The 15,133-nt window shown below is 38.8% G+C and overlaps 1 protein-coding gene across 1 annotated transcript in view; it reads right to left on the reverse strand.

Annotated features, from left to right (window-relative positions):
* The window catches only part of LOC130344335 (intermembrane lipid transfer protein VPS13D-like), a gene marked incomplete at its 5' end in the record, with an annotated part of 160,395 nt that overhangs the window by 39,659 nt on the left and 105,603 nt on the right, over window positions 1-15,133 (reverse strand). The window contains one exon of the mRNA XM_056554422.1: window positions 13,794-13,917. Coding sequence (XP_056410397.1) covers window positions 13,794-13,917 — 124 coding nt within the window. The remainder of the gene's footprint in view (window positions 1-13,793; window positions 13,918-15,133) is intronic.

A 15,133-nucleotide genomic window follows, 5' to 3' on the forward strand; every position in this document is an offset into this window, starting at 1 on the left:
CAATAGAAATGTATCTACGTGGCTGATCTAATACATCCCCTAAAAACATCAACAATAGAAATGCATCTACGTGGCTGATCTAATACATCCCCTAAAAACATTGGCAATAGAAATGTATCTACGTGGCTGATCTAATACATCCTCTAAAACCATCACCAACAATAGAAATGTATCTACGTGACTGATCTAATACATCCCCATAAAACATCACCAATAGAAATGTATCTACGTGGCTGATCTAATACATCCTCTAAAACCGAGCACAACAATAGAAATGTATCTACGTGGCTGATCTAATACATCCCCTAAAATCGAGCACAACAATAGAAATGTATCTATGTGGCTGATCTAATACATCCCCTAAAACTGAGCACAACAATAGAAATTTATCTACGTGGCTGATCTAATACATCCCCTAAAAACATCACCAACAATAGAAATGTATCTACGTGGCTGATCTAATACATCCCCCCAAACCGAGCACAACAATATAAATGTATCTACGTGGCTAATCTAATACATCCCCTAAAACCGAGCACAACAATATAAATTTATCTACGTGGCTGATCTAACACATCCTCTAAAACCGAGCACAACAATAGAAATGTATCTACGTGGCTAATCTAATACATCCCCTAAAAACGAGCACAACAATAGAAATGTATCTACGTGGCTGATCTAATACATCCCCTAAAAACATCAACAATAGAAATGTATCTACGTGGCTAATCTAATACATCCCCTAAAACCGAGCACAACAATAGAAATGTATCTACATGGCTGATCTAATACATCCCCTAAAAACATCACCAACAATAGAAATGTATCTACGTGGCTAATCTAATACATCCCCTAAAAACATCCCCAACAATAGAAATGTATCTACGTGGCTGATCTAATACATCCCCTAAAAACATCACCAACAATCGAAATGTATCTACGTGGCTGATCTAATACATCCCCTAAAACCGAGCACAACAATAGAAATGTATCTACGTGGCTGATCTAATACATCCCCTAAAAACATCACCAACAATAGAAATGTATCTACGTGGCTAATCTAATACATCCTCTAAAACCATCACCAACAATAGAAATGTATCTACGTGGCTGATCTAATACATCCCCTAAAAACATCACCAACAATAGAAATGTATCTACGTGGCTGATCTAATACATCCCCCCAAACCGAGCACAACAATAGAAATGTATCTACGTGGCTGATCTAATACATCCCCCCAAACCGAGCACAACAATAGAAATGTATCTACGTGGCTGATCTAATACATCCCCCCAAACCGAGCACAACAATAGAAATGTATCTACGTGGCTGATCTAATACATCCCCCCAAACCGAGCACAACAATAGAAATGTATCTACGTGGCTGATCTAATACATCCCCTAAAAACATCACCAACAATAGAAATGTATCTATGTGGCTGATCTAATACATCTCCCCAAACCGAGCACAACAATAGAAATGTATCTACGTGGCTGATCTAATACATCCCCTAAAACTGAGCACAACAATAGAAATGTATATATGTGGCTGATCTAATACATCCCCTAAAACCATCACCAACAATAGAAATGTATCTACGTGGCTAATCTAATACATCCCCTAAAACTGAGCACAACAATAGAAATGTATCTACGTGGCTGATCTAATACATCCCCTAAAAACATCACCAACAATAGAAATGTATCTACGTGGCTGATCTAATACATCCCCTAAAACTGAGCACAACAATAGAAATGTATCTACGTGGCTGATCTAATACATCCCCTAAAACCGAGCACAACAATACAAATGTATTTACGTGGCTGATCTAATATATCCCCCTAAACCGAGCACAACAATAGAAATGTATCTACGTGACTGATCTAATACATCCTCTAAAACCGAGCACAACAATAGAAATGTATCTACGTGGCTAATCTAATACATCCCCTAAAACTGAGCACAACAATAGAAATGTATCTACGTGGCTGATCTAATACATCCCCTAAAAACATCAACAATAGAAATGTATCTACGTTGCTGATCTAATACATCCTCTAAAACCGAGCACAACAATAGAAATGTATCTACGTGGCTGATCTAATACATCCCCTAAAAACATCAACAATAGAAATGTATCTACGTGGCTGATCTAATACATCCCCTAAAACCGAGCACAACAATAGAAATGTATCTACGTGGCTGATCTAATACATCTCCTAAAAACATCACCAACAATAGAAATGTATCTACGTGGCTAATCTAATACATCCTCTAAAACCATCACCAACAATAGAAATGTATCTACGTGGCTGATCTAATACATCCCCTAAAACTGAGCACAACAATAGAAATGTATCTACGTGGCTGATCTAATACATCCCCTAAAAACATCACCAACAATAGAAATGTATCTACGTGGCTGATCTAATACATCCCCTAAAAACATCACCAACAATCGAAATGTATCTACGTGGCTGATCTAATACATCCACTAAAACCGAGCACAACAATAGAAATGTATCTACGTGGCTAATCTAATACATCCCCTAAAACCGAGCACAACAATAGAAATGTATCTACGTGGCTAATCTAATACATCCCCTAAAACCGAGCACAACAATAGAAATGTATCTACGTGGCTGATCTAATACATCCCCTAAAAACATCACCAACAATAGAAATGTATCTACGTGGCTGATCTAATACATCCCCTAAAAACATCACCAACAATCGAAATGTATCTACGTGGCTGATCTAATACATCCTCTAAAACCGAGCACAACAATAGAAATGTATCTATGGGGCTGATCTAATACATCCCCTAAAACCGATCACAACAATACAAATGTATTTACGTGGCTGATCTAATATATCCCCCCAAACCGAGCACAACAATAGAAATGTATCTATGTGGCTGATCTAATACATCCTCTAAAACCGAGCACAACAATAGAAATGTATCTACGTGGCTGATCTAATACATCCCCTAAAAACATCAACAATAGAAATGTATCTACGTGGCTGATCTAATACATCCCCTAAAACCGAGCACAACAATAGAAATGTATCTATGTGACTGATCTAATACATCCCCTAAAAACATCAACAATAGAAATGTATCTACGTGGCTGATCTAATACATCCCCTAAAAACATCAACAATAGAAATGTATCTACGTGGCTGATCTAATACATCCTCTAAAACCGAGCACAACAATATAAATGTATCTATGTGACTGATCTAATACATCCCCTAAAACCGAGCACAACAATAGAAATGTATCTACGTGGCTGATCTAATACATCCCCTAAAAACATCAACAATAGAAATGTATCTATGTGGTTGATCTAATACATCCCCTAAAAACATCAACAATAGAAATGTATCTATGTGGCTGATCTAATACATCCTCTAAAACCGAGCACAACAATAGAAATGTATCTACGTGGCTGATCTAATACATCCCCTAAAACCGAGCACAACAATAGAAATGTATCTATGTGACTGATCTAATACATCCCCTAAAAACATCAACAATAGAAATGTATCTACGTGACTGATCTAATACATCCCCTAAAAACATCAACAATAGAAATGTATCTATGTGACTGATCTAATACATCCCCTAAAAACATCACCAATAATAGAAATGTATCTACGTGGCTGATCTAATACATCCCCCCAAACCGAGCACAACAATAGAAATGTATCTACGTGGCTGATCTAATACATCCCCTAAAAACATCACCAACAATTGAAATGTATCTACGTGGCTGATCTAATACATCCTCTAAAACCGAGCACAACAATAGAAATGTATCTACGTGGCTGATCTAATACATCCCCTAAAACTGAGCACAACAATAGAAATGTATCTACGTGGCTGATCTAATACATCCCCTAAAACTGAGCACAACAATACAAATGTATCTATGTGGCTGATCTAATACATCCTCTAAAAGCGAGCACAACAATAGAAATGTATCTATGGGGCTGATCTAATACATCCCCTAAAACCGAGCACAACAATACAAATGTATTTACGTGGCTGATCTTATATATCCCCCCAAACCGAGCACAACAATAGAAATGTATCTACGTGGCTGATCTAATACATCCTCTAAAACCGAGCACAACAATAGAAATGTATCTACGTGGCTGATCTAATACATCCCCTAAAACCATCACCAATAGAAATGTATCTACGTGGCTGATCTAATACACCCCCTAAAACTGAGCACAACAATAGAAATGTATCTACGTGGCTGATCTAATACATCCCCTAAAACCGAGCACAACAATAGAAATGTATCTATGTGACTGATCTAATACATCCTCTAAAACCGAGCACAACAATAGAAATTTATCTACGTGGCTGATCTAATACATCCCCTAAAAACATCACCAACAATAGAAATGTATCTACGTGGCTGATCTAATACATCCCCCCAAACCGAGCACAACAATATAAATGTATCTACGTGGCTAATCTAATACATCCCCTAAAACTGAGCACAACAATAGAAATGTATCTACGTGGCTGATCTAATACATCCCCTAAAAACATCAACAATAGAAATGTATCTACGTTGCTGATCTAATACATCCTCTAAAACCGAGCACAACAATAGAAATGTATCTACGTGGCTGATCTAATACATCCCCTAAAAACATCAACAATAGAAATGTATCTACGTGGCTAATCTAATACATCCCCTAAAACCGAGCACAACAATAGAAATGTATCTACGTGGCTAATCTAATACATCCCCTAAAACCGAGCACAACAATAGAAATGTATCTACATGGCTGATCTAATACATCCCCTAAAAACATCACCAACAATAGAAATGTATCTACGTGGCTAATCTAATACATCCCCTAAAAACATCCCCAACAATAGAAATGTATCTACGTGGCTGATCTAATACATCCCCTAAAAACATCACCAACAATCGAAATGTATCTACGTGGCTGATCTAATACATCCCCTAAAACCGAGCACAACAATAGAAATGTATCTACGTGGCTGATCTAATACATCCCCTAAAAACATCACCAACAATAGAAATGTATCTACGTGGCTAATCTAATACATCCTCTAAAACCATCACCAACAATAGAAATGTATCTACGTGGCTGATCTAATACATCCCCTAAAAACATCACCAACAATAGAAATGTATCTACGTGGCTGATCTAATGCATCCCCTAAAAACATCACCAACAATAGAAATGTATCTACGTGGCTGACCTAATACATCCTCTAAAAACATCACCAATAATAGAAATGTATCTACGTGGCTGATCTAACACATCCTCTAAAAACATCACCAATAATAGAAATGTATCTACGTGGCTGATCTAATACATCCCCTAAAACTGAGCACAACAATAGAAATGTATCTACGTGGCTGATCTAATACATCCCCTAAAAACATCACCAACAATCGAAATGTATCTACGTGGCTGATCTAATACATCCCCTAAAAACATCACCAACAATCGAAATGTATCTACGTGGCTGATCTAATACATCCTCTAAAACCGAGCACAACAATAGAAATGTATCTATGTGGCTGATCTAATACATCCCCTAAAACTGAGCACAACAATAGAAATTTATCTACGTGGCTGATCTAATACATCCCCTAAAAACATCACCAACAATAGAAATGTATCTACGTGGCTGATCTAATACATCCCCCCAAACCGAGCACAACAATATAAATGTATCTACGTGGCTAATCTAATACATCCCCTAAAACTGAGCACAACAATAGAAATGTATCTACGTGGCTGATCTAATACATCCCCTAAAAACATCAACAATAGAAATGTATCTACGTGGCTGATCTAATACATCCCCTAAAACTGAGCACAACAATAGAAATGTATCTACGTGGCTGATCTAATACATCCCCTAAAAACATCAACAATAGAAATGCATCTACGTGGCTGATCTAATACATCCCCTAAAAACATTAGCAATAGAAATGTATCTACGTGGCTGATCTAATACATCCTCTAAAACCATCACCAACAATAGAAATGTATCTACGTGACTGATCTAATACATCCCCATAAAACATCACCAATAGAAATGTATCTACGTGGATGATCTAATACATCCTCTAAAACCGAGCACAACAATAGAAATGTATCTACGTGGCTGATCTAATACATCCCCTAAAATCGAGCACAACAATAGAAATGTATCTATGTGGCTGATCTAATACATCACCTAAAACTGAGCACAACAATAGAAATTTATCTACGTGGCTGATCTAATACATCCCCTAAAAACATCACCAACAATAGAAATGTATCTACGTGGCTGATCTAATACATCCCCCCAAACCGAGCACAACAATATAAATGTATCTACGTGGCTAATCTAATACATCCCCTAAAACCGAGCACAACAATATAAATTTATCTACGTGGCTGATCTAACACATCCTCTAAAACCGAGCACAACAATAGAAATGTATCTACGTGGCTAATCTAATACATCCCCTAAAAACGAGCACAACAATAGAAATGTATCTACGTGGCTGATCTAATACATCCCCTAAAAACATCAACAATAGAAATGTATCTACGTGGCTAATCTAATACATCCCCTAAAACCGAGCACAACAATAGAAATGTATCTACATGGCTGATCTAATACATCCCCTAAAAACATCACCAACAATAGAAATGTATCTACGTGGCTAATCTAATACATCCCCTAAAAACATCCCCAACAATAGAAATGTATCTACGTGGCTGATCTAATACATCCCCTAAAAACATCACCAACAATCGAAATGTATCTACGTGGCTGATCTAATACATCCCCTAAAACCGAGCACAACAATAGAAATGTATCTACGTGGCTGATCTAATACATCCCCTAAAAACATCAACAATAGAAATGTATCTACGTGGCTAATCTAATACATCCCCTAAAACCGAGCACAACAATAGAAATGTATCTACATGGCTGATCTAATACATCCCCTAAAAACATCACCAACAATAGAAATGTATCTACGTGGCTAATCTAATACATCCCCTAAAAACATCCCCAACAATAGAAATGTATCTACGTGGCTGATCTAATACATCCCCTAAAAACATCACCAACAATCGAAATGTATCTACGTGGCTGATCTAATACATCCCCTAAAACCGAGCACAACAATAGAAATGTATCTACGTGGCTGATCTAATACATCCCCTAAAAACATCACCAACAATAGAAATGTATCTACGTGGCTAATCTAATACATCCTCTAAAACCATCACCAACAATAGAAATGTATCTACGTGGCTGATCTAATACATCCCCTAAAAACATCACCAACAATAGAAATGTATCTACGTGGCTGATCTAATACATCCCCCCAAACCGAGCACAACAATAGAAATGTATCTACGTGGCTGATCTAATACATCCCCCCAAACCGAGCACAACAATAGAAATGTATCTACGTGGCTGATCTAATACATCCCCCCAAACCGAGCACAACAATAGAAATGTATCTACGTGGCTGATCTAATACATCCCCCCAAACCGAGCACAACAATAGAAATGTATCTACGTGGCTGATCTAATACATCCAATAAAAACATCACCAACAATAGAAATGTATCTACGTGGCTGATCTAATACATCCCCTAAAAACATCACCAACAATAGAAATGTATCTATGTGGCTGATCTAATACATCTCCCCAAACCGAGCACAACAATAGAAATGTATCTACGTGGCTGATCTAATACATCCCCTAAAACTGAGCACAACAATAGAAATGTATCTACGTGGCTGATCTAATACATCCCCTAAAAACATCAACAATAGAAATGTATCTACGTTGCTGATCTAATACATCCTCTAAAACCGAGCACAACAATAGAAATGTATCTACGTGGCTGATCTAATACATCCCCTAAAAACATCAACAATAGAAATGTATCTACGTGGCTGATCTAATACATCCCCTAAAACCGAGCACAACAATAGAAATGTATCTACGTGGCTGATCTAATACATCTCCTAAAAACATCACCAACAATAGAAATGTATCTACGTGGCTAATCTAATACATCCTCTAAAACCATCACCAACAATAGAAATGTATCTACGTGGCTGATCTAATACATCCCCTAAAACTGAGCACAACAATAGAAATGTATCTACGTGGCTGATCTAATACATCCCCTAAAAACATCACCAACAATAGAAATGTATCTACGTGGCTGATCTAATACATCCCCTAAAAACATCACCAACAATCGAAATGTATCTACGTGGCTGATCTAATACATCCTCTAAAACCGAGCACAACAATAGAAATGTATCTACGTGGCTAATCTAATACATCCCCTAAAACCGAGCACAACAATAGAAATGTATCTACGTGGCTAATCTAATACATCCCCTAAAACCGAGCACAACAATAGAAATGTATCTACGTGGCTGATCTAATACATCCCCTAAAAACATCACCAACAATAGAAATGTATCTACGTGGCTGATCTAATACATCCCCTAAAAACATCACCAACAATCGAAATGTATCTACGTGGCTGATCTAATACATCCTCTAAAACCGAGCACAACAATAGAAATGTATCTATGGGGCTGATCTAATACATCCCCTAAAACCGATCACAACAATACAAATGTATTTACGTGGCTGATCTAATATATCCCCCCAAACCGAGCACAACAATAGAAATGTATCTATGTGGCTGATCTAATACATCCTCTAAAACCGAGCACAACAATAGAAATGTATCTACGTGGCTGATCTAATACATCCCCTAAAAACATCAACAATAGAAATGTATCTACGTGGCTGATCTAATACATCCCCTAAAACCGAGCACAACAATAGAAATGTATCTATGTGACTGATCTAATACATCCCCTAAAAACATCAACAATAGAAATGTATCTACGTGGCTGATCTAATACATCCTCTAAAACCGAGCACAACAATAGAAATGTATCTGCGTGGCTGATCTAATACATCCCCTAAAACCGAGCACAACAATAGAAATGTATCTATGTGACTGATCTAATACATCCCCTAAAAACATCAACAATAGAAATGTATCTACGTGACTGATCTAATACATCCCCTAAAAACATCAACAATAGAAATGTATCTATGTGACTGATCTAATACATCCCCTAAAAACATCACCAATAATAGAAATGTATCTACGTGGCTGATCTAATACATCCCCCCAAACCGAGCACAACAATAGAAATGTATCTACGTGGCTGATCTAATACATCCCCTAAAAACATCACCAACAATTGAAATGTATCTACGTGGCTGATCTAATACATCCTCTAAAACCGAGCACAACAATAGAAATGTATCTACGTGGCTGATCTAATACATCCCCTAAAACTGAGCACAACAATAGAAATGTATCTACGTGGCTGATCTAATACATCCCCTAAAACTGAGCACAACAATACAAATGTATCTATGTGGCTGATCTAATACATCCTCTAAAAGCGAGCACAACAATAGAAATGTATCTATGGGGCTGATCTAATACATCCCCTAAAACCGAGCACAACAATACAAATGTATTTACGTGGCTGATCTTATATATCCCCCCAAACCGAGCACAACAATAGAAATGTATCTACGTGGCTGATCTAATACATCCTCTAAAACCGAGCACAACAATAGAAATGTATCTACGTGGCTGATCTAATACATCCCCTAAAACCATCACCAACAATAGAAATGTATCTACGTGGCTGATCTAATACACCCCCTAAAACTGAGCACAACAATAGAAATGTATCTACGTGGCTGATCTAATACATCCCCTAAAACCGAGCACAACAATAGAAATGTATCTATGTGACTGATCTAATACATCCTCTAAAACCGAGCACAACAATAGAAATGCATCTACGTGGCTGATCTAATACATCCCCTAAAAACATCAACAATAGAAATGTATCTACGTGGCTGATCTAATACATCCTCTAAAACCATCACCAACAATAGAAATGTATCTACGTGACTGATCTAATACATCCCCTAAAAACATCACCAACAATAGAAATGTATCTACGTGGCTGATCTAATACATCCTCTAAAACCGAGCACAACAATAGAAATGCATCTACGTGGCTGATCTAATACATCCCCTAAAAACATCAACAATAGAAATGTATCTACGTGGCTGATCTAATACATCCTCTAAAACCGAGCACAACAATAGAAATGCATCTACGTGGCTGATCTAATACATCCCCTAAAAACATCAACAATAGAAATGTATCTACGTGGCTGATCTAATACATCCTCTAAAACCGAGCACAACAATAGAAATGCATCTACGTGGCTGATCTAATACATCCCCTAAAAACATCAACAATAGAAATGTATCTACGTGGCTGATCTAATACATCCTCTAAAACCGAGCACAACAATAGAAATGTATCTACGTGGCTGATCTAATACATCCCCTAAAACCGAGCACAACAATAGAAATGTATCTACGTGGCTGATCTAATACATCCCCTAAAACTGAGCACAACAATAGAAATTTATCTACGTGGCTGATCTAATACATCCCCTAAAAACATCACCAACAATAGAAACGTATCTACGTGGCTGATCTAATACATCCCCCCAAACCGAGCACAACAATAGAAATGTATCTACGTGGCTAATCTAATACATCCCCTAAAACTGAGCACAACAATTGAAATTTATCTATGTGGCTGATCTAACACATCCTCTAAAACCGAGCACAACAATAGAAATGTATCTACGTGGCTAATCTAATACATCCCCTAAAACCGAGCACAACAATAGAAATGTATCTACGTGGCTGATCTAATACATCCTCTAAAACCATCACCAACAATAGAAATGTATCTACGTGGCTGATCTAATACATCCTCTAAAACCATCACCAACAATAGAAATGTATCTACGTGGCTGATCTAATATATCCCCCCACACCGAGCACAACAATAGAAATGTATCTATGTGGCTGATCTAATACATCCCCTAAAACCGAGCACAACAATAGAAATGTATTTACGTGGCTGATCTAATATATCCCCCCAAACCGAGCACAACAATAGAAATGTATCTATGTGGCTGATCTAATACATCCCCTAAAACCGAGCACAACAATAGAAATGTATCTACGTGGCTGATCTAATACATCCCCTAAAACCGAGCACAACAATAGAAATGTATCTACGTGGCTGATCTAATATATCCCCTAAAAAAATCACCAACAATAGAAATGTATCTACGTGGCTGATCTAATACATCCTCTAAAACAGATCACAACAATAGAAATGTATCTACGTGGCTAATCTAATACATCCCCTAAAACCGAGCACAACAACAGAAATGTATCTACGTGGCTGATCTAATACATCCCCTAAAACCATCACCAGCAATAGAAATGTATCTACGTGGCTGATCTAATACATCCCCTAAAACTGAGCACAACAATAGAAATGTATCTACGTGGCTAATCTAATACATCCCCTAAAAACATCAACAATAGAAATGTATCTACGTGGCTGATCTAATACATCCTCTAAAACCGAGCACAACAATAGAAATGCATCTACGTGGCTGATCTAATACATCCCCTAAAAACATCAACAATAGAAATGTATCTACGTGGCTGATCTAATACATCCCCTAAAACCATCACCAACAATAGAAATGTATCTACGTGACTGATCTAATACATCCTCTAAAACCATCACCAACAATAGAAATGTATCTACGTGGCTGATCTAATACATCCCCCCAAACCGAGCACAACAATAGAAATGTATCTACGTGGCTAATCTAATACATCCCCTAAAACTGAGCACAACAATAGAAATGTATCTACGTGGCTAATCTAATACATCCTCTAAAACCGAGCACAACAATATAAATGTATCTACGTGGCTAATCTAATAAATCCCCTAAAAACATCAACAATAGAAATGTATCTACGTGGCTGATCTAATACATCCTCTAAAACCGAGCACAACAATATAAATGTATCTACGTGGCTGATCTAATACATCCCCTAAAAACATCAACAATAGAAATGTATCTACGTGGCTGATCTAACACATCCTCTAAAACTGAGCACAACAATAGAAATGTATCTACGTGACTGATCTAATACATCCCCTAAAAACATCAACAATAGAAATGTATCTACGTGGCTGATCTAATACATCCCCTAAAACCATCACCAACAATAGAAATGTATCTACGTGGCTGATCTAACACATCCTCTAAAATCGAGCACAACAATAGAAATGTATCTACGTGGCTGATCTAATACATCCCCTAAAAACATCAACAATAGAAATGTATCTAAGTGACTGATCTAATACATCCCCTAAAAACATCAAAAATAGAAATGTATCTACGTGGCTGATCTAATACATCCCCTAAAACCATCACCAACAATAGAAATGTATCTACGTGGCTAATCTAATACATCCCCTAAAAACATCAACAATAGAAATGTATCTACGTGGCTGATCTAATACATCCTCTAAAACCGAGCACAACAATAGAAATGCATCTACGTGGCTGATCTAATACATCCCCTAAAAACATCAACAATAGAAATGTATCTACGTGGCTGATCTAATACATCCCCTAAAACCATCACCAACAATAGAAATGTATCTACGTGACTGATCTAATACATCCTCTAAAACCATCACCAACAATAGAAATGTATCTACGTGGCTGATCTAATACATCCCCCCAAACCGAGCACAACAATAGAAATGTATCTACGTGGCTAATCTAATACATCCCCTAAAACTGAGCACAACAATAGAAATGTATCTACGTGGCTAATCTAATACATCCTCTAAAACCGAGCACAACAATATAAATGTATCTACGTGGCTAATCTAATAAATCCCCTAAAAACATCAACAATAGAAATGTATCTACGTGGCTGATCTAATACATCCTCTAAAACCGAGCACAACAATATAAATGTATCTACGTGGCTGATCTAATACATCCCCTAAAAACATCAACAATAGAAATGTATCTACGTGGCTGATCTAACACATCCTCTAAAACTGAGCACAACAATAGAAATGTATCTACGTGACTGATCTAATACATCCCCTAAAAACATCAACAATAGAAATGTATCTACGTGGCTGATCTAATACATCCCCTAAAACCATCACCAACAATAGAAATGTATCTACGTGGCTGATCTAATACATCCCCATAAAACATCACCAACAATAGAAATGTATCTACGTTGCTGATCTAACACATCCTCTAAAATCGAGCACAACAATAGAAATGTATCTACGTGGCTGATCTAATACATCCCCTAAAAACATCAACAATAGAAATGTATCTAAGTGACTGATCTAATACATCCCCTAAAACCATCACCAACAATAGAAATGTATCTACGTGGCTGATCTAATAAATCCCCTAAAAACATCAACAATAGAAATGTATCTACGTGGCTGATCTAATAAATCCCCTAAAAACATCAACAATAGAAATGTATCTACGTGGCTGATCTAATACATCTTCTATTTTGCTGCACTTTGTGTTCTACCTATAGATATACAGAAGACACCTTCTCCTCCCAGTTTAATGTCCACGAGGGTATATAACCTGTGCATTTGTATTTATATCTTAGCGATGTTTGTACCTTTGTCGTCTTTATCACCTTTTTTTATAAACTAACTGTTATATCGATCTATATATGGAATGTATCTAAAATTATTACCTTTGAGAAATTATCCACGCGAAACGGCGGAGGCAGCTGATCAGTGTTACCGAATGAGATACGGTACGTGGCGCCCTGCAACGTGATCTCCACCCTCAGAAAGTGACATTTACCAAGCGTATCCCTGCGATAAACAAAGACAAGTCAGAGGAGACACAAATTACCAATAACACCGCATTTATAGGAATCATGTGCCATGGTACAGTATACAGAGGCCCCCCCCATGGTACAGTATACAGAGCCCCCCCATGGTACAGTATACAGAGGCCCCCCCCACGGTACAGTATACAGAGGCCCCCCCACGGTACAGTATACAGAGGCCCCCCCATGGTACAGTATACAGAGGCCCCCCCCATGGTACAGTATACAGAGGCCCCCCCATGGTACAGTATACAGAGCCCCCCATGGAACAGTATACAGAGGCCCCCCCATGGTACAGTATACAGAGGCCCCCCCCCATGGTACAGTATACAGAGGCCCCCCCCATGGTACAGTATACAGAGCCCCCCCATGGTACAGTATACAGAGGCCCCCCCCATGGTACAGTATACAGAGGCCCCCCCATGGTACAGTATACAGAGGCCCCCCCCATGGTACAGTATACAGAGGCCCCCCCATGGTACAGTATACAGAGCCCCCCCCATGGTACAGTATACAGAGCCCCCCCCATGGTACAGTATACAGAGCCCCCCCCCCCCATGGTACAGTATACAGAGGCCCCCCCATGGTACAGTATACAGAGGCCCCCCCATGGTACAGTATACAGAGGCCCCCCCATGGTACAGTATACAGAGGCCCCCCCATGGTACAGTATACAGAGGCCCCCCCCATGGTACAGTATACAGAGGCCCCCCCCATGGTACAGTATACAGAGGCCCCCCCATGGTACAGTATACAGAGGCCCCCCCCATGGTACAGTATACAGAGGCCCCCCCCATGGTACAGTATACAGAGGCCCCCCCATGGTACAGTATACAGAGCCCCCCCCCCCCATGGTACAGTATACAGAGCCCCCCCCCATGGTACAGTATACAGAGCCCCCCCCCCCATGGTACAGTATACAGAGGCCCCCCCATGGTACAGTATACAGAGGCCCCCCCCATGGTACAGTATACAGAGGCCCCCCCATGGTACAGTATACAGAGGCCCCCCCCCATGGTACAGTATACAGAGCCCCCCCCATGGTACAGTATACAGAGGCCCCCCCATGGTACAGTATACAGAGCCCCCCCCCATGGTACAGTATACAGAGGCCCCCCCCATGGTACAGTATACAGAGCCCCCCCATGGTACAGTATACAGAGCCCCCCCCCCATGGTACAGTATACAGAGGCCCCCCC

This window comes from Hyla sarda, unplaced genomic scaffold (genome assembly GCF_029499605.1).
Source record: "Hyla sarda isolate aHylSar1 unplaced genomic scaffold, aHylSar1.hap1 scaffold_713, whole genome shotgun sequence".
In the NCBI taxonomy this organism is placed as follows: Eukaryota; Metazoa; Chordata; class Amphibia; order Anura; family Hylidae; genus Hyla; species Hyla sarda.